This window comes from Lagopus muta, chromosome 3, assembly GCF_023343835.1.
Source record: "Lagopus muta isolate bLagMut1 chromosome 3, bLagMut1 primary, whole genome shotgun sequence".
NCBI classification, from domain to species: domain Eukaryota; kingdom Metazoa; phylum Chordata; class Aves; order Galliformes; family Phasianidae; genus Lagopus; species Lagopus muta.
In genome coordinates, this window is record NC_064435.1 from 41,444,101 (window position 1) to 41,466,196 (window position 22,096).

Below are 22,096 nucleotides of genomic sequence, written 5' to 3' on the forward strand. Positions count from 1 at the left end.
AGGTTGAACCATAACTGAAACATCTGTCTGAAAAAGCATCAAAAGCATCTGGGAGAAAATAAATAAATAAATACATACATTGTGAGATAAACCTCTGAACATACCATAGCACCCCAGACTGGCTGAGACTTGCAGTGCCTTCTGGCTCTGTTGTACTCAAGCCCTGCTTCTGCAGGGACACCAGAGCAGGGGCCCAAGCCCATGTCCAGGCAGCTGCTGGAGGTCTCTGAGTAGCAGACCTGCCTCTGGGCAGCCTGTGCCAGTGCTCTGTCATGTGCACAGCACAGAAGTGCTTCTGGCACTCTGAGGGAACATCCTGTGTTCCAGTTTGTGTCAGTTGCCTCTTATCCTGGCACTGGGCACCACAGAAAAAAGCCTGGCTCTGTACTCTTTGCGCCCTCCCTTCAGACTTCTACGTACTGAGATCCCCTGGAACCTCCTCCAGGCTGAACAGGCCCAGCTCTTTTAGACTCTCCTACCCAAAGCTGACTGCTTCAAATAAAGTCAAATGTGATGATTAGCAGACACAGAACATGCTGAGGTACAAATCCATAAAATTGCATTCTTACGCATATGCAATCTTGCATTTTCTGGATAATGGAGCATTTGCTAGAGTTTTGTTTTGTTTTTAAATTATTTTGTGTGTTCATCAGCAAGAGAGTTTTGAGTGAAGGAAATAAAATTTGTGCTCTATATCTATCAGTGTGTATCTACCTTCTATATCAATATCTTCCTGGCAGCAATTCTTTTTAAGATAAACTTTGAAGCCTGTGGAGAGGAAAAATATTTTGTTACCTTTCAATAAAGCAAGTGCCTTTTCTACCACCTGAGTGGCTGAGGGAGCTGAGATTGTTCAGTCTGGAGAAAGGGAGACTCCGGGGAGACGTCATCATGCCCTACAACTTCCTGAAGGGAGGTTGAGATGAGGAGAGCTTTGGTCTTCTCCCAGACAACAAAGAGAACCCAAGGAAATGGGCACAAGTTGTACCAGAGGAGGTTTAGATTTGATATAAGGAAAAACTTCTTCTCTCAAACAGTGGTTCAGGGAGGTGGTGGAGTCACCGTCCCTGGCAGCGTTCAAGAGGCATCTGCATGAGGAGCTACAAGGTATGGTTTAGTAGCTTATTGTATAGTAATGGTGATAGGAGAAGGCTGGACTAGATGATCTTGTAGGTCCTTTGCAACCTTGTGATTCTACGTATCTATCACATATCTCATATTTGTCCAGATGTATTTCTGCTTTTGTGTTTGAGGTTTGTGAGTGTCTGAGTTAAGGAATGAAAGCGATAACTAGAAAATGGTCAAGTCACTTTTAGTAAACTAGTTGTGTAAATAAACCCTCTGCTGACTACAGGAGTAGTCACGAGCCTTTCCTCAGACACCCTTGTAGATAATCTTGATAGCATAATACAGCTTAAAAACATGGTAGCAACAAGGGGAGGTGAAGGGAACCCCAAATCAAAATCCAGTGTATGAGTGCACATTAATTTAAATTGTCAGATCCAAATACTTTACCTTTCCTGACTGGCATCACTCAGTAATGTGAAGCTCAGTACTTATGCACTGGCAGTTTTCAAGGCCTGACGTTCAGATGTTGCTATTGGAAGCAGAATGTGGGTGTGTGTCTTAAGTGATTAATATGTAATTAATCATAGAGAACAAGAGCCATCGTATACAGCTTGCACTTAGTGATTTTAACTTGTATATAAATTCCTATCGAACCTGCACAGCTTGTAAAATAACACTGGCTCTCACAATGCCTGGAAGAGCTCGCAGGGCTGAGTAATGGGTTTTAATTGATTTCGTTGCTGGATAGATTCCCGTTGGTTAATAGGATCTCACGCCCTGACGTGCACAACTTCAACTCCCCACCGAACAGCGTGCAGTGAAGGTAACACGAGGTGAAAACCGCGCACTCACAAGCATCTGCAGCCCAACAGTGGCTCCGCGCTATCTGCAATACGGAAGGCAGAAAAACAGTTAACCAGAAAAATACATTCAGGGCCCGAAGGCGGCAGACTGGAGGCGTCTCCAGCCACCGGCAGCTCGCCTGCACGGAGCCCGGGGACACCCCCGACACGGGGAGCCCCGCCACAAAGGCGGGAGCACGGGGCAGAGCCGGGCGGCGTCGAGGCCCGGCAGCGGGAGCCGGCCCCGGCCTGACGGGCGCGGGTGGGTGCCGCCCTCCAGACCCGCCCTGCGCCCGCCCCCGGCCCTCCCGGCCCCTCCAGCTCCGCTGCTGCCTTCCCCGCCCGGCGCGGCGCGATGTGGCGGTGGCGGTATGTGAGCGGCCGGCAGCTGGACGGCTTCCGCCACTACAAGGTAACGGCTCGTAGCCCCGCAGGATTCCGCGCCGGGTGGGCTCCGGCCCCCGCGGGTGTCCCGGGGCTCCGGCACGGGCTGGGGCGGCGCGGAACGGAGCCCCGCTGCCTGCACAAGGCTCCGGGGAGGTGAGCGGGTGTTGCGAAGCGTCAGGTCCTGGTGGAAACCTGGTAGCGGTGTTTGCAGCGGGTAGCTGCCTCTCGGAAAGCCGTCTGCGTTTCAAAGAATCACGAGTCACAGAACGTAGGGAGTGGAAGGGACCTCTGGAGATGACCTAGCCTGCCCCTCTGGTAAAACATGGGTGAGGTATGGTCTCTGTGTGCATCTTTATGGGGCTGGTTGTGTTCCGTGCATCCTGCCTTCAGAAGAATGCTTCAGATTTGAAAAGAAATACGAAAGCTAGAGAAAAAAAGAAAAAAAAAAAGCTTACCTAAAGAAGTTGAAACAAACCTGATGTTTGCAAATAAGAGATCTGCAGAATTTAAATGAATGGGTGGGTCGCTAAATATCTTGATTTACTGTGTGCAGCAGATGTACGAGATACTGAGTTTCGTTCCCAGGCTGCTGCCTGCACGGTGCCTCAGCAGAGGTGCGGGTGCCCAAGACACCCTGTGCAGCCCCATCAGCACACCTTCACCTGTTCCGTCCTGCAGCACAGGGATGTACCAGCTTCCAGCAACCAACCTCTTATTTCAGGCCTGCTTTCCCAGAGCTGTTTCCACCTTGCGCTCTCCTTGCTTCTTGCTTTTTCCTAGTCCGGCTGTCTGCTCTCTGGGGTTCCCACCCAGCTCTGCTCACTGCTGAGGGAGTTATTTGGGAGCAAGTGTGGCTGCAAGATCTGCTCCAGGATACTTCCCGGCAGCTTGTTTAGCGAGCAGCTTGGTAAATGTGCTAACCTGGCTGGATGTCTGCTGTGCTGTGGGCTGCTGCTGGCTGTGAGCTGCACAGACCCATGCTTTGGCAGCAGAGCCAAGCTCCTGACTGAGATTGCCTGAGGAAAAATGAAAAGCTATTTTGAGATGGAACAGACATAATAGTTGGGGTTTGTAAGGCAAACACAAGGAATTTATGTTACATTCTTCCTTATCATTTGGGTAAAAGTAGCAGCAGACAAACACAGATAGAAAAGAACCAAAATAAGTTTTTTTTTTTTTTAAAGCTTGTAACCACTGTGTGCTTCTAAAGAATTAATCATTACCAGAAGGCAGAATCACATATTGCAACATTTTACTTGAGTGTATTAAAATGACTTTGGTTTCTTGGTTGCATTGGAAAATATGTTGGACCACTTTCTTAACCATAGGGATCAGCCAGCACATTTGAGAAGTATCTGTTAAACTGTGATCTGGAAAATGATGGTAAGTGCAGGTTTTGGAGAAGTGAGACCAAACAGCAATTTCTTCATTATCCCAGGTCACTTGGGACAGGGGCACGGCAGAAACAAATGACTCAGAGTAGCACAGCCAGATGAGGTGGGCACTGCAGGTTGTAGTAATTGCCCACCCTGCTCAAGTCTGCAGAAGGTGGTGGCAGAGCAGGCAGTGGCCCATTCCTGCAGTGCTGCTCACAACATATTTGAGCTTCCAGATGTGCAAGGGGAATGAAGCAAGGTGAGGCAAGCAGACCCTATCAGAATCCTCCATCTCGCCCGACCTCCTCCCTGCTCACTCCTATGCCCAATGCTGTCACCACAACCACAGCTTCTTGCCCCTCCCAGGCCAGAGATAATACTCTTCCACTCCTCATTGCTCTCAGGCTGCCATTCCTCCCCCATTTTCAGCTTGAACTCAAGGCCTCAGCCTGCACCTCCAGCTTTCTACCCTGCTTCCTTTACTGCTGAGTCAACAGGACCAGTGTTAAACTCAGCTCACTGTGCCCAGCAGACACAGGTTTCCTCCAATTCCTTTTTTGGTGGACCAAGCTCTAGAGCACATGGGCATGAGAGCAGGCCCTGTGGAGAGCTGGATAAGCTCTGGGAGGATTTATAAGAGCTAAAGCAATCTATTGCTTCAGACCTGAAGCGTGCTTGGAAAGCTAGATAGAGGCATCCATCTCCACTGTACACTACATTGCAGCATTGTGTTTGCACTAACACAGTGGCTCAGTGCAATCCACACTTCGCACAATTTCTCCACTGACAACTAAGAGTCAAACATAACACAACTTAAGAGCATGTAATCAGTTCCATTTCATAAAGGTAAACTTAGCAAGAATAAATCACTTTGTAATTTTCAAAATCTTCACACAGCTGAACTCATTTCTTTGCCATGAATGCCCCAATTGTATGCCTTAGCCATTTTCTGTCTCTTGTTCGCAGTGGGAGGAGGGTTTTGGCAACAAAACCCATACAGTTCTTTGCAAAGGGAACAGCAGACCTAATGAATGCAGAAACTTCAGCACCCTTTAGCATCATCAGGTGCACATGTATTTAGCATTATAGCTCAGATCAGGAGTGCGTTTTTAGGCAGGTCTGCCATTACCAAGCTTTGGTTCATGTCACAGTGCCACCTTGAAGCACACAAGAATGATTCCCTTGGAATGATTCTAATCTAGGTATATTAGGCACACATGAATGTAGTTATTAGCATGCAGTCTATGAAGTTAGACTAGAATAAGATCAGTGTAAAACCTTCTGAAATCATTACGACATGGACACTAGTCCTCGGTGTCAACTATACAAATATATGCTATATAAATATGCCCCTGTTGGTCTATTCTGAATGCCAGTGGGGACATAGCCATTTAGAGGCTTGTTCTTCTTTGCTCTGGTCCAAACTGTGCAGTGAACAGGTGGAGGGGTGATGATGAGATATGCAACCCTTGGTATTGCTGCTGTGTGTATATACTGCCTTGTTTCTGCCTGGGGGGCAGATGGGAATGTACTGATTTCAGACAATTGCAAGCACAGGAGATTCACTGTAATTGTAGAGCAGAATAAGCTCATACCTGGACTTGGTTCTGCTTCCTACCATTGGGAATAGCTACAGCCAACTACAATTTTAGGACTTGGGTCATGTTGTTCCTACTTTAGTATTTCTGTTACCAGCATTTTTCAGTGGAATTACACTGCATGACTGCCTTTCTTTTTCCTTCTTTTTTTTTTTTTTTTCTTCCTGTTTAGATTTCTGTTAGAAGCAGGCAATTCTGAGATAGCCAGGTAATGAGAACAAATAATAGCAGAATTTAGTTATCTTTATCCTCCTTGCCAGAGTCAAATAATGTTAATGAGCTCTTGTCATTGCCTGTTCCAATCACTTAGGACTTCCCCTGCAAGCTTACCTTGAGTTGGTCTCTCTATAGGACCTGTGTTCTGGGGTTTGTCAAACAAAAAACTTTCACACATCATCCTATTTCAGAATAAATAAGATCTAAGAACGAAGTCCATCAACTTGATTGAAAGAGTAGACTTGGCAAAATGTCATGCAAAAATCAGATATAAAGTTACAAACTAAGGACTAAGATGCCACATTTTCACTTGATATATCTTCAGCATTTCTGTCCTCTGAGATATCTTCAGAGCTGAACTCACTCTGAAGAGCAGGGGATGCTAAATCAAGAAGATAAGATTTCATTTCCGTGAGACTTCTGATACTGTCCCACGTTCCTGTAAATACACTGAGTACAAGTAGTTAAGAAGAAATCAACACAAAATGGAAATGTATTTCTCTGAAGTTCTCTGTCAAAGTAGGAAACTGTATCAAATGGAGTTCTATCCATAGAACCACCTCTGTCCCAGTTCCATTATTGTTCAATATTTTCATTAGATGCCAGAACAGAGAATACTCTTGTAAAATTTTCAGGTGATACCAAAGAACTTTGAAGAATAGGCTTATGATTTAAAAGGTTCTTGACAAAGAGATATAATGGCCAGAAATGAATATGATGCAATTCGGTCAGTAAGGCACAACGTGTAAGGAAAAGAAATTCAGCATTTCAACTATGAAATAGAAGACAACAGACTGCAAAATAGGTACCTGGGATTGGTGTGTCATCAGAGTTGTAGCTGCTTTAAACAAGAGAAGTTGTTACGTGTGAAGTGTCATAGATAATCAAAGGGCTGCATATACTGCTGTCCCTGAGGTACCACTTGGGTATCAGATGGAATAATGCACCCTACTTGGCACACAATTTACAGTCCACAAAATGGCTTTAAAATGTTTAAGACTCTCAGAAAATGCAAGCTGAGAGAAACAGTCATAATACACTCAGATTAGAAGAATACCAGCCAGATAGTCTTCGTGCATGCCCTCTTAAAGAAAGATAATGCACAAGCTTTGGCTGCACAAAGACAAGTGTAAGTTGGGAGCTATGTCAGTGCTGTGATGATAAGGGCAGCCAAGCCCTGTAACAGCAGGTACTAGGGGAGATTGTGTAACCATTTCACCAGTCTTAAGAAATCGTTCCCTTTCCCTCTGAAGGATGTAAAATCCAGTGCTTAGAGCGTTACAAACCAGCTGCTTACAACTTTCTCGGGCAAGTTTTGGCTAGTGTGTTTTATATTAGTTCACCAGCATTGTAATTTATCACAAGCAATTGGAAGGCAGAACTCATCACCTCACGGTAAGTTGATCTGCTTCCTGAACGTCCAACAAATGGGATCCTGCAGTAGGTGAAAGCACAGGGTTGCGTGACCTCTCAGGTTACCTCCCTTCAGTTTGGTGGGCTGGAGAAACAGTATCAGGTCCGATCATCATGTTTCAAGGTTGGATTGTTTCTCTCGTGCCAACAGAAGAGCAAAGTGTGTTCAGTATCTTCCAGCTAGTTACTTTGTTTAAATCCAGGATTGGACTGATGTGGAAAAATACAAGATTGGATATCTAATAAACCTTTATAGGCTACCTCTATAACTCAGAGATTGAGAAATAATGGGTTCTGCTCACACTGGTTGAATAGAAATTCTGCTTTCAGTACCAGAAGCGCAAGACCTGGACATACTGGAAAGGGCCCAGTGTAGGATCACAAAGGGACTGAAGCATCTCTCCTAGGAGGGGCTGAGAGCTGGACACATTCAGCCTGGGTAAGGGAAGACTTAAGGAGGGATCTTAAGATGTATAAAAATCTGCAAAGAGGACAGAGCCAGGGTCTTCTTGGTAGTGCTCAAAGCCAGGACAATAGGCAACTGATACAAACTGGAACACAGGATGTTCCCTCAGAGCACCAGGAGCACTTCTGTGCTGTGCAGGTGACGGAGCGCTGGCACAGGCTGCCCACAGGCTGTGTGTGGGGTCTGCTGCTCAGAGACCTTCAGCAGCTGCCTGGATGTGGGCCTGGGCCCCTGCTCTGGTGTCCCTGACGGAGCAGGAAGGGCCCTGCCAGCCTCAGCCATTCTGGGATTCCGTGATTTTTTTAAACTGGAAGACTAGGGTGTAATTAAAAACTGATTAATAATACATCAAATAAACTTTCTTTTTCTTTTTTTTTTTTCCCCCCCATTAGCTTTATGTTTTCTCTCACTGTGTGCATGCCTAGAATGGTCATGAGCCATGAACTACAGTATGCCTCTCATTTCTTATTCCTCATCCCGTTGTAATGGTAGCTGACATCATAATGTAGTGTATCAAGTACTCTGTAATCATGATACATATCAAATACTAATGCTAATGAGTCAGCAACATAATGAAATTACATCATAAAGATGTTGCAGTTGATATTATCAGCCGCAGGACTTTTCCCAATGATGGTGTAATCGTACCTGTTTTCAGGTGCTGAATTTCACTCATAAATTTACAAAGATTTTCCGTCCATTAGATCACTTTTTGGATATGTTCTAGATAAAATTGTATGCCTCGAGTCTCATAAAGTGCAAATAATGTTTTTATTCTACTGCTTTATCAAGAGATGTTAGTGCTTTGAAATGCTTACTGCATTCTTATGTATGGGATATGCAAGAATATGCACATTTATGTATTCATAAGTATTTTTTTTTTAATCCATATTTTAGCAGAAGATTAATTGTAAAGGTGAATCTGTGAGTAGAATGTAAATGATTTGGGTTTTTTGTTATTATTACAATCTGCTTTCTTTTGTTGGGATCGTGTCATAGAGGGAGGAATTGGAATTTTGCATCTTACTGTGAAATATTGCCTCTCTTTTAAGCATCAAGATTATTGTTCAGGACTGCTTACTTAGCACACATGGTACAGAACTCCTGGTCAGCATCCTTCATGCAAACTGCAACCCAGTTTTATCTGCCTACTCTTCTGGGATTAAAGCAGTTTCTTTGGGCTATCCAGAAGTTTGGGTGCACAGCCAGTCAGAGCTCTCTCTAGGTGAGAGTTCTGGCTACTGTTTGTACAACACAGGCGTTTGTACGTATACACAAAGAGATATAGCAAGCAAAACAAAAGAAAAACAAGCAAATAAACAAAAACCCACTTACTAATTGACTTCCTTGTCACGTTAGAACTCGTTTGAATATGGACGGTTAAGGTTCTTTTTGTGCATTCCTTGAGAGTGGATAAGTCTTGCTTTTTAACGGGGTTTGTGCTTTTGCCAGACTAGGCCAGCCTCTAGCTTTACAACAATAAACTTGTGTGCAATTAATAAACATACAGTTAGAAGAGTGGTGTGGTTAGGATGGTATTTTACAGGTTTATAGTTAGAAAGATTATCATGGTGGAATCAAGACAATCAAAAATGAAATGCTCACCTGTGTTCTAGGCTCACAGTAGAAAACTCCAGAAGGAGGGATCTCCAGGAAGAGATCCTTCCCCAGAGGCATTCAGCCCCTAAATGGGGTCTAGGAGAGGAAGAGCCAGGCTCCACTGTCACACAGGTGAATTGTCTTCACCTGTGCTCCCAGGGCTGACTCAGTCCTTGCCTCAGGTGATCAATCGATGGTTCAGGCCATGACTCAACAATTCCCATACAAACTTGTATCTGCCTTCTGTTATCCCTTGCTCAGTATTTGATCATATTTCTGTGTCCTTTTCTGTCATCTTTCTTCATTAATGTGTTTGGACATGTTTCATTACACAAACTCTTTTCCTGAGGATAGGTTAGGAGCACCCTTAATATAACTGTTGTTGACTGAAAAGTATTGCTGACTTCCAGCATTATCCCTCTCCACTTCTCTCTGCTTCGAGCACTAACATTCCTGCCAGCAATGAATCATATCTATCTATTCTCACATATTGAGCAAGATCTTAACTCTCAGGGCCAGCACATTACTTCTTCTTGCCCCCAGATGTACTCTCTCAGCAGTAGCTCTGATGTCTCTCACAGATCCCACATTTCAAGCATAGTCACTCAATAAATGAGACCATTGGCCTCTTACTCCTGGCAAATGGGGGTGTGGGAAGCAGAAAGCTGAATATGAGCTCTCTGTGCCTTGACAGAAAAGAAGATCAAGAGCATCCTGAGTCGTATTAACAATAATATGGCACAAGAGAAGTAATTATGTCCCTTTATTTGTCATTTGTTAGGTCATATCTAGAATACTGAATCCAGTTTTGAGTCCCTCAATACAGGGAAGACATCAACAAATCAGAGCAAGTTCAGTGAAGGATCTCCAAGATGGCTGAGGCTGGAGCTGTTTCTTTGTGAGAAGAAGCTGCAAGATTGGAGATTGTTTGGCCTGAGATGAGCTAGCTCTGTACACAGCTAACCACAGCCCCTCAGTACTGACCTCCTGAGGTCCTTTCTGAGCTGATATACCCTGTGACCTTGGGGCAGCAGCACTGCTTTGCAGGCAAGATGAAAAGCCACTATCAGGCATGACTCCTTTGGAGCAGCCTATCTTGCCCTACAGCTTCACGTGCTCCACAGACTCACGGAATGTGTGGTGTGTGGCCTGCAGTCCATGTTGGCATTCCTGAAAATGAGGAGGGATGCCTGAATGATGAGTAAACATCTACAAAGAAGTAACCATAGCACAGTGGTTTGCATAATAACAACTTCCTAACAACTTAATAATATTAATCAGAATTTGCCGAGGTGTCCAAATCATCACATTGGATTTTGAATATTTTTTTAGTAGTTTAACTTGATCAGGTTTCCTGACTGTGAGTGTGCAATGGAATTGAAAGAAAGTCAGAGGACAATCATTTGTATTCAAGGGTGCAACTGAATGCTCTCCACCCTCTGCTCTTCTCCAGGCTCAGTTACAAACCCTTTTCTTCTGTTTCCACTCTGCTGTAGGCTTTAGCCCTAGATGTCTTAGAGGCTTATACCTCCTGGTGACCTAATAAAAATACAGATACATGGATGTGCTAGTCCAAACTAAGCAATGGGACATAAAAGAATCCAAATCATTTACTTATGAATAATTAACTAAAAGATGGTATAACAGAAAGGAACTTCATTATTAAAAGTGCCAAAGTTGTGTTTTGGAATGCATCAGCACTTTTAAACTTTGGAACGTTTTGAATTTATTTGGTATCCACAATGTTGTATAGCTATGTTTTGTTGTCTTAGAGTTTACCTCTCATCTTTCCCTTTGTGAAGATTCTGTTTAAATCCCAAACCTGTAATATCTACAAGCCTGTAAAAAGACATATAGAGTAAAAATTAAAAGTCCTTGTGTTCAGTTCATTACAGGAATCTGAAAGGTGCATAGAAGATTATTCCCAGATGTTTCAATATTTAAGTGTTTTCTTTAATTTTTTTTTTGTGGTTACAAAAGCATAAATTACTGAAGGGAGAAAGTTTGTATTACATAATCATGAAATAACTTGCCAGAAGTGAGAATTGCTACTGAGCTCTCTGAAGTTGCAAGTGTGCCTGAGGTGGCTGTGTTTGCTTGTGAGATGTTCTTGTGTAGTTGTTTAACTGTTCTCATCTTTTCTCTGTGGAAACAGCTTGTGTATTCTTCCTCTGGAGGCATCTAATCACACATGAAATGTTAGAAGGATCACAGAACCACATATTCTATATATTGCAACCTAAACCAAGATTGCTCCCTGATATTTAGTTGTTTTAAATGTTAGTTTGGGAAATAATTTTTTGCAGGCTTTTGATTCTGGACGTATTTATTTATTTCCTTCTGCAAAAGTGAGTTCAAGTACAAAGTTGAGCTAATTTGGGTGATTTATTTGAATACACTGGTACTGGTATTGTTTATAATTAGATGGTGTCTGTAAACATGATCCTTGTAATAATATTGTGTCTGTACCCTTTGCTAGATACTCTTAGAGTGAATCACTGCTCATCTGTGCCTCAGTCTTGCAAAATGTCCATTGGGGATAGTAAGACCTGTGATAAATCACAAAATTATTGCACATTTTAATGAACAGGTTGAAGCAGGTGATTTGCAGGCAGGAAGGTAAACAAGAATATTTGTTGCTGTTAAGATGAAATCAATACCTATGGAGTCATGATGCTAGGAATTCAAATGTAAACAGTTCACTTCAGTTTTGCTCTGTATTTCTGAATGGATGTGGCTGCATTGCACAGTATGGTGCAATCTGGAGTAATATAATTTGTCTGTTAGCTTAAAGACCAGCTTAAACTGAATAACTATCTCCCTGTAGTAAATACAGCTATCTGTCTTCAGCTTACTTTCTCTACTGACTCTGTAGTTTGTGTAGACATGCTTTATGTTCTTCTCTTCATTTCAAATTCTATTCTTGGGATGCTTCTGTAGTGAAGTGCTGGAGAGGGCCAGGAAGCCAAGCGAAGATCCAGCTCTCTGCCCTGATTAATGGTTAGCTCACTCCCTCCTTCTCTTTTCCATTTTCTCTGCAAGGCTGTAGTAAGATTTTGTTTTGGAAATAGTCCATCTTGTAGGTGTTGTGCACCATTGTGTGGCTTTCACCATTCTTCATCCCTATCCCAATCTGCACATTTGGGTCTTTGAAGGTTCACTCTGGGTTACAACTTACTGTCCAGGTTGTTTCAGATCCTCTAGTACTGAAACAGACTCAGTGCTAATGAGGTAGGAGTTGTACAGATAACAAGGCCTCAGACCCCTCCACCAAGTGTGTTGAGGTGTGGATGTGATCAGCTGGTAACAGCTGGAGGCACTGCTAAGCTGTGTGGATGACAGCTAGAGGTAACATTTGTCTTGTGTGTTCAGCAGAGCAGACCTTGGTCATGGAGGCTGCTTTTGACCCACTGATGATCTGCCTCTTCTGTTCTGGGCAGGTTGTTTCCTGTTTGCCCACTCTTCTTTCTTCTGTGTTACCTAACTTTGCTTCTGCTCGTTGTCTTTTCTCTCATTTTTCCTGCTTACTTTTCTTTACATACTCTTACATTTCCTACTGTTCAAACCTCCATTCCCTCACTTGACCCCCTGAACACCTAGGTCTCCATGCTGTGCTGAGCAGAGGTCGTCCTGCAGGAGCTCAGTGAGAGCACATCTTACATGTGTTGTACACACGTGTGTCTGTGTGCATTGCTGTCTGTGCATCCTGCCTGCTGTTTGTATTGTCCTCACTTCTAGCTCTGACAGAAGCCATTCCTAACACTGAGAGAGAAAGCAGATATCTTTCAAGGAGACATCAGCTATTTTAAAATACACAGTAAGCATTTCTGAGCCTAGGAGATGGAGATGGATAATGCCACTTTTCCTGTTCTCCTCCTACTGCCATTCTCTCCCAACTATTGCAGCTTCCTTTATGTAATAATTAGTAAAACTTTCTGATAATTCCAAGTCCTTCTTCTTGATATAAATAAAAGGACAACCAGGACCCCCTATCAAGTGCAGGAAGGGGTTGCTGGGGAGTGCTTAGTACTTGCCTCACCCTTGCACTTAAACACCTCCAGCAGCCTTGTCCTCCACTTTGGTCTTTTAGTGTAAGTGTAATGCCCAGAAAATGGCAGTTATGCAATAGCAAATTGCAGTACTATTTTCAAATAAAGTTCTGGTGCACTCTCATGTTAATGTTCATTCATTATAATATGGATGTTTTACCAAGTAATTTGCTTTTCTGAGAAGCTGCGAACATTAAATTGCTGAGGATTTAATGACCTTGAGGTTAGTAGCTTCTTTGAAGCAGAGTGTTAAACTATATAGATTTTAAGTATTAGTTTTGCCAGGAGAGAAAACTCAAGCATATTTTTTCTCCTGGGAACAAGTAGTTGTTCAGGAAAGCCAGTGCATACCTTGGGTAGAAAGCCTCATTTTGCTGCTGTTATTTAGCAAGGATTGTATGACGTTATTCTTGGTTTTGAAGGGCTGAAGTGAGGAGGAGAAAGTCAATAGAAGGACCAGGAGCTGAGGTGATGTACTGTGCCTTCTCGTCTAGGCATGTTTGAATTAACAGAGGCTGCTGGTCAGTAAGTTGTCACATACCTCAAGTAGTCTTTGAATAACATCTGTAGTAAGGATGTGCCTCAGTAGTGCTAATGAATACTTTGATTTTTTTCCCCCCATTTTCAGAGGATTTCCTCCATTCTCATCCGAATTAATCACCACCTGACTATTCTATTAGCATAAGGATTTCATAGCTTTGTATTACTATTATTTCTGGTGTTAATATAGGCAAAGTGCGTGGCTGGTTCAGACTAGGCAGCATGTACTATCAAAAGATCAATCAGTCGTAATAACAAAGGTTTGAAAGACCTTTCAAGGGGACCTTGAAGCCCATGCAGCTCCAACCCCCTGCCATGTGCAGGACTGCACTCTAGCAGCTCAGCTGCCCAAGGCCCCATCCAAACTGGCCGTGGGTGCCTCCAGGGATGGGACTCCACAGCTTCTCTGGGCAGCTGTGCCAGCACCTCACTGCCCTCTGAGTGAAATATTTCTTGCTAGCATCTAAAATAAATCTCCCCTCTTTCAGCTTAAAGACATTCTCTCCGTCCTATCACTGTCTGACCATGTAAAAAGTTGTTCTCCCTCCTGTTTATGAGTTTCCTAATTATCCATCAAAAGATATTAAATCAAAAATACATTACAAATGCAGAGTCTTATAGGACAGCTTGCAAAATGATGAAGAGTTTAAAAGTAAAATGCGACTCTTTGCTATTTCATCAACCCAAATCTTTCTGTTTGAACATAGAGATACCTGCAAGATAAATGTAAACCAGGTCAGTGCTTTCAAACTAAATTCAAGCTGTAAGAGGGGTCATCAGTATAAAATAAATTTGCACCAGTTACACCCAGAATTATTTCTCTTAGATGTTGGATGGTATCCAGTGATGGAAAAATATGTATGGAAAAATAGTGCTTTGTTTTACATCTTTGCTTTTTTCCTCACAGTACAGTGCTGTGGATACAAATCCTTTATCAGTGTATGTCATGCAGCCCATCTGGAACAAAATCATTAAGGTAAGAGTCTTACTAAACAGAAATGTCACACAATAATAGAAGAATTTGTTTTAAATAGAACAAGTATTTTCATTTAAGGATACATATTGATCAGTAAAGCTGAAATTAGGACATGTATATGAAAGAACCCATATTACTGGATATATAGCTATATTTAGGATGAATATGTTTGGATTTAGATGTGTTGTTTTTTTAGAAAAGCAAGGTTGTATCTTTTTCTTTACCATTATACAAAAATCATCAGTTTCGGTTACATCTTTCATTAAACAGCTTTGCAGGCATTAAAGGGTTTAAGTGGTACACATTATTTTTGTTCAGCATATGCCACCTAACAACAGCATGACTGAATCTCTGCTGTGCAAGTGATTTTATGCAAGTGCTGTCTCATTTTCTCCCCTGGGTACTTGCTCCAGGGAGCCAGACGTTTCTCTAAGAAGCTGAAAATGAGAGCAGTTACCATGATCACCATAACGATTGGGAGATGGCATCTCTTGAATGCATTATGATCTTCAGTTCTTAAATATAAAGCTGCTCACAATTAGTTTTGCTGTTGTTGGCAAAAGCAGAAGCTGGATCTCAATAATCGTAAATTTATTGATCTTCAAGGAAGCAGAGACCACTGCATCTGTCTCTGAAGTGGAAATCTTTGGATTGGAGTAGACTTGAAAGGAAATGTATATGCAAGAAAATGTATGCATGCGGTCAGAATCTGCCATATTTGGGTTTTATAATCCAGCTGTTGCTTATGCTCAATATAGCAGAAAATTGTAATCTCTTGTGCATTACCTCAATGTAATTTTATAATTGCACATCCTAACTTCAGAATTAGAAAATAACTGGAGCCGATATGAAAGAAATTCCAAGACCCAAGCTGAATTCAGTGATTTAGTTATGAGAAATTTGTTTCCATTTCCATCATAATGTGGGGACAAACAATGAGAGACCCCCCACTCTGAGTCCCACGCAGGAGATGAGCGGAGGCTTTGCTGCATGTTTGCTCTGCGCTCTGAGGGATCCAGACTGAAAGAAGAGCACCACAAAGATAAACCTACCTTGGGGTTGAGTTCTTCTGCAGCTGCAGAGTTTTGGAATAATAGAGTCATTGAATCATAGAATGGCTTGGGTCCTCAAAGATCATCTAGTTCCAATCATCCTGCCATGGGAGTTTTCCTGGAAGGAAAGCAGTGCATTGTTTGTCATACCCACTGAGCACAAGGCGATAGGTCCTTTGAAAAGTCTGACCTCTTCAGATACCTTCAACCTCCTTGTACGCTAGCTGAGTATGGTTTTGTCCAGAGTAGAAACCAAAGCTGAGCACAGGGCTGAAAGTGGGAGGTAGGAGTGCAGAACCAAGGCCTGTAGAGTTGCTGCCTGTAACCTGTGTGAAACTATAGATTAACAATTAATTTTTTCTACATGTTATTTAAAATTATTCTGATTATGCAACTGTGGACATTTCTTCTTAGGAATTATTTAATCCATTGCATGATTCTTATGCCTTTAATTAAGGTTTGTGTTTTATAATAAATAACCATCACACGCTGTCTGGCAGATAATAGGCAGCATTACTTGGCTACTGCACTCTTCTTCCTGCGTTTGTATTCATGAGGAGTCACGTCTGTGTGGGAACAATAAAAGGAGGAAGTCCCAGTAGGAGACACAGGTGTATGCCATCTCCACTGAAGTCAATTAACCACCTCCCCAGGTCCCTTTATGAACTTTGATTTTATTATTAGAACTGTGCATGAGTAGAATTCTAGCAGTCTCAGGTGACCTACTTAAGGAATATCTCAAGTTTGAACAGAGCCTTATAGAAATACAGGTACTTCTCAACTCATTATCCAAATAGGCAATCGATTGTATTAAAATATTTGTTGTCTGTATTAAGGCTTTTAGCATGAGTGACTGTGGGCCCGTTAAAACAGGCATCAGTATTTTGTAGAGGTAGGTTTTTTAAAAGGTTGAAGTATGGAATGGTTTTGCAAAAGAGCAGATATGATTCTTCCCACTGGAGCCTCCAGCTGTATTAATTGTGTAGTGCATGGATGTGTTAGCTTTCTGCTGTCTGTTAATTAGACAGTAAAGATTCAAAGGTGTCCTTAATTAGTATACTATGGTGCTAGTGAAGTCAAGCTTTGGTTTTCCAATGTATTTGTGAAGTTAGTCATTACTACACTTTAATTTACAATTTATGAAATAAGACAATAGTAGTGTAATGCTTGATAAAAGAATAAGGGATATTGAATACAACAACAGAGATTTTGCACTTGGAATATTTTCCAAATACACGGGCAGTTTAGGTCAGTAAAGGATTGAAACAGTGACTGTAATGAGAGGAAGGGATCTTTTCCTAAGGACAGAACTCCTGTAACTGTTTTTCATTGCACATCTGCTAGCCAAAGGATTGGACCTACCTGTAAAAGTGTGCAATCCATAAAATACAGGTTTGTATTTGTACTAAAATCTCTATCTTCGTAAGTTTCAATAGGATGAGAGAAAATGACCTTAAGTTGCACCAGGGGAGGTTCAGGTTGGATATTAGGAAAAAATTTTTCTCAGAAAGAGCAGTGAGGCAGTGGCACAGGCTGCCCAGTGAGGTGGTGGAGTCACCATCCTGGAAGCGTTCATGAACCACGTGGATGTGGCACTGAGGGATGTGGTTAGTGGGCATGGTGAGGGTGGGTTGATGGTTGGACTAGGTGGTCTTAGGACTTCAGTGATTTTATGGTTCTGCATCCCCTGTACAGAAAGAAGGAGGTGTGCTCTGTCACTTACATCCAGAGCATGCCGCTGCTTTACTCTTCCTTGGGAGTTCCCTGAGAGGAACTTCAGCAAACGTTTGCCATCAATTGTTCTGAGGGATTTAGAATTGGGGTTTCAGAAATTCAGAATGATATAAGCATACATCTGCACAGCAACTGTGTGCACTACATTATGTACTTCAATTACTCTAAGATCTGACATACAGTATTTTAAAATTAGTGGCAAAATCCTAGTGGTAAAGAATTCAGCTATCAGATTTAATATTTTTTCCAACGTTATTAAATAAAGCAATGAAGATATATAGTTGAAAAGTATTCAGAAAATTTCATCTGAGTTTTGAGTTTACAGTGCACGTTATCAGTTGTACTGATTATCTGGAATATTATTCCTCGGCTGTACAGTACTAGCAAAGCAAGGATCTAATCATGATGATTGATCTGTCCAACATTCTTATTTTTATATACAATTTTTAGGATAGAGGAAATATAAAATGTATATAAATTAATATCTATTCATCCATCTGTTTGTTTACCTATTCCAAACAAATTAACGAGTTGGATTTCAAAACAATATTAGTGTATGAAATTATTCTACTCCTTTTTTCTACAATATTTATGCTGTTTTCTAATATGTTACAGTGTTTAAGTCCACCTTCATATACATTTTCAGTCCTAAAACAGTCCAGAGGATTTGATTATAATCCTCCAGTATTTTTATATTTTGTATATATCAGTGGCTGCTGTTTGAACAATATTTGTGCACATATTTTCTGTCTAAAAAACAATGCAGGATGCTGTGTATGTAACCTCAGAAAACATTTTGAAGCAAATGGGCAATTTGGAAAGAGCATTGCCCTGATGGCAGTATAAAGAATACCTTAAAGCCACAGGAGATGAATGATTGAAAAGGGTTAATGGGACAAAGAATTACTGGCTTAGGAGGAAACAGAATCTGTTTCTACACTCCACAATGTAAAAAAAAAAAAAAAAAAAAAAAAAAAAAGTAATGTTTTTGATTTATAGGTAAAGATGGAGACCCTGCAGAAAGTTACTGTCTGGAGAAGTAGGGAACTATTTGTAATACAGAGTTCTTCTGAACCTAGAAGTGTATGATTTTGTTGCTATTCTGAGTTGGGAATTATTAGCATACTACAGAAGAGATTTCCTTGCTGCAGTTGGAAGTAGGAAGCCTGACAAAACCCTGCCACGCTGATGCTGAATTGCCACACTGGGGTGCTGCAGGCCTCTTTCGTTTGCAGTATACAGAGCAATGAGAAGCTTTCCCTTGTGTTGAAGAGAAGAAGGAGAGCACGTAATTGAGGAAATACAACATTTTTACATTAAGCTTTCACTGCAGTCTCAAAGATCAGGCAAAATGATGACATGTGAAAATAAAGCACTTAAAAAAAAACCTGAATGGTAAATTCAAAATGGAAAAACATCCACAAATCTAAGTATTACTCATGTTGTTTACAGGCTTCTCATCTCCTGATGAAAACACAAAACATTTCATCAAAATAGGACTTTTAATTTGAAACCTGATTTCTTAGATTTCTCCTTTTCTCTTTAACAGATAGTGCCTTTGTGGATTGCTCCAAACCTGCTCACCTTTTCTGGATTTGTCATGATTTTAGTTAACTATTTTCTAATATCTTTTTATGACTGGGACTACACTGCTTCGGGTAAATATCCTCATACTGTAATTTATTATTATTATTATTATTACAATTACAATTTCTTATGTATGATACAGGGGGAACAGATACCTGAATCTTCCTCTCATTCCCATAATGTACATATAGTAGGGTCTGACCTCATGCATGGCATGATAAATTTAGATCTTTTTTATTGGAAAAACTGAATTTCATCCCTAAATATAGGTTTCAGCATATGCTGTTCGAACTCTATGATAATATCTCATTTTATTTAAAGTCCATGCCAGGATTTTAATGAACACTCAAAGAACAGCCTAACATTCTTCATAAAGTTTTCATTGGTTTCACATTTCCTAATACCTGAATCCATGTCACGAGTGTGTTGATTCCCCTTCCATTATTACATCCTTTCACTATTCTAGACTCCCCCCAAAAATTTCTAAACAAATGTATCCTGAAATTCTCTCACTCCAAGTCCAAATCTCCATTTTCTCCTTGTGAGAGTCCAAGTTGAAAGTTCCATGGAGTTGTTCCTGAGTGTAGGCATTGTTCAGTTCTGGTCTTCTCAGATCAGTTGTTGAAAAAAAAAGACCTACAGCCAGTAGCAAGCTTCTCCCAGATAACTAATATATAAAAATATTTGCTTTTCTTTAAATTAGACAATCTGGGGAAAATTTAGCACTCCAGCACTTCATGTTCCAGAATAACTGCATTAGATTTTTTAAATCACTTTTAATTTCTTATGCCTGTGGTTGGATTTTGTGTGCTAGTCTTTTGTAGTATGTATATTACAACAATTCTGTGGGAAGAGTGATGTGCAAGCAGTTTTGGTACAAAAATAGTCTTGTATGAACATCAAATTCTGAGGTGTCATGAAGCTTGGGTTGCCTATATTCATACTTCAACACTTGCCTTTCAATCAATGAAGCTGATAATTACCAAGTTCTGTAATAGTAGAGAATCCAGCACAGAACCTTTGACAGGATAATTGCATTAGGTGGATACATACTAAACATGAAAGATTTGTGACAAAGTTTGTTCTTTTGTGTGTAGTCTGCAGGCCTGCTCTTAGCTTCACAGGAGAACAGCATCCATCATTTCTGAATTGAAAACGCTCATGCAATCCAATGAATCTTTTGAATATTGCATATCAATTTCATGCACAGGATCAGAAATAAAAGCCCCAATTTCCTGGACAGCTGTCTTTCATTCTGCAGTTTGAAAACATGCAGCTAGGAGCCAGGAAGCGCCTTCTTCTCTTTCCTGCTGGCAAGGCAAGGCACTGAGGGGCAGGTGGTCTGAGGGGCCTTGCCTCAGGTGCCAGCCTTCCCCTGCAGTCCTGGGTGCAAGCCTCACACATGGGTGCTGGATGGAGGCTGCACGTGAATGGCTGCTGTGGTAGCCCTTACTGGGTTACAGACAGTTTAAATAGAACACCCTTTGGAAAAACCATTGATTTCTTGAAAAGAGCAAAGGTAGCCTTGGGTTACTGACAGATAACAGAACCTTGGGTTCAGTCCAATTCAACTTTCTTTTTTGCATTCACTCAAAGTTATCAGGCACCTTATCAAAAGGGAAAAAAAATAATGTACTAATATCTGACCTAGTCAAAAGGGTTACCCACACTAAAAGAGTTACCTATTATGACCTAGGCAAAAGTCTCCTGTTTGGATTTGTATGGAAAGCTGATAAACAAAACCCGTATTTACACTAATAAAAATGATCAAGCTTAAAAACTACAGTTTCCAGATGTGTTTGGTTTTTGTTTTTTGAAGGATTTTTCATAAACATTAACTAGTTTTCTGATATTTCATTCAAAACATTTCACTATCTTTGACACTGGGGGCTCATCAGTGGCAGCTCGTTCATGTCTGTCTGTCCGTCTTGGTGGAGTGCTTTGATATTAACCACTGCTGCATTTTTCAGGTACCAGCCCTGGACGTGTTCCAACCTGGGTGTGGCTGTTCAGTGCTTTTACCACCTTCTGCGCTTATGCCTTAGGTAAAGTACGATGGAATGATTGATGCTTCGTATAGTTTGATCTACTGGCTCCCTTGTACTGCTTCCAAAAGAATCATAACAGAGTCTTATTGATCTCTCTCTAAGTTGAAAATAAAAATAAAAATGAAAACCAGTAGGGTTAAAAAACCACCAATTTTTAAAGATGCTTTTGTGCTCCTATGAGTGCTCCCTTATCTCTCTTCAAAGTGTAGATGTTTGTGAAGTTATAATATAAATAAAGATTGTTACATAGCAGCAGTTATTGCTGGGTTTTCTGGAAATGGTTGGCGCACAGGAGTGATGTTCTGAAAAAGTACCTGACACCTGCATTTTCAGAGATTGCTTTCAAAGTCAGGGAAAATAAAAGACAAAGCAGAGAGAAAGGAAAATGAATGTAGCATTTTAATCTGAGAGACACTTCAGTGCTTATGGCCTGTGTCAGCAGAGAGGGTGTGGACAACTCCATTATCCTGAGCATCTAATGGAGATGGGGTACTTTTTTGTTTTTGTTTTTGTCACTTCTAGGGCTGCTTTTCTTTAATAACATATCAACACCATTTTTTGTTTTATATTCCATATTTACTTTTACCAGTATACCAAGATAGTATTTCTTTGTCCAGCACACCTTGCTGTGCAGTTGTGTGAAGCTACACCTCAGTGAGTTCAGATGTAGATGTAAACTGTTGCAGGTCTCAGAGTGACATCTGCACCAGATGGATACATTCCCCTCCAAAGCTAACTCTGAAAAAGCAGGCAGTACATCAGAGCTCATTTTGGGGGGATTCAAGCTGATATATTTACAAGCATTGCACAGTGTTGCATGGAAGTATCTTCTCTTCTGGAGCTGGTTCTTGTAAGGCACTGCATTGTGCAGTGTAGCCATGTAGTTGTGTGCCATACTTCAGATATCTGGACTAGATGCCTATGTTCTACACATGCTGAGCACTTTTAGTGTCAGACTCATGTATGTGGAACTATCTTCATTAGCCCTTGTGTTTTCCATTGTGCAGACACTTCCCTCTGTACTTTGAGTACCTTAGCATTTCACATTCACGTTGGAGTTTGTGCCAGAACTACTTTCTGCAGAATGTCTTTGTTTTTGTTTGTATCATAAACATCACTGGGACAACCACCACTTGACATTGATT

At 41.3% G+C, this 22,096-nt stretch overlaps 1 protein-coding gene across 1 annotated transcript in view; it reads left to right on the plus strand.

The window, feature by feature from the left end:
• The first annotated feature begins 2,216 nt into the window (after positions 1-2,216).
• The window catches only part of LOC125690429 (ethanolaminephosphotransferase 1-like), a 50,404-nt gene continuing 30,524 nt past the window's right edge, over positions 2,217-22,096 (plus strand). Inside the window, exons 1-4 of the mRNA XM_048938740.1 lie at positions 2,217-2,322; positions 14,462-14,530; positions 18,866-18,974; positions 20,874-20,948. Coding sequence (XP_048794697.1) covers positions 2,266-2,322; positions 14,462-14,530; positions 18,866-18,974; positions 20,874-20,948 — 310 coding nt within the window. The 5' untranslated portion in view covers positions 2,217-2,265. The remainder of the gene's footprint in view (positions 2,323-14,461; positions 14,531-18,865; positions 18,975-20,873; positions 20,949-22,096) is intronic.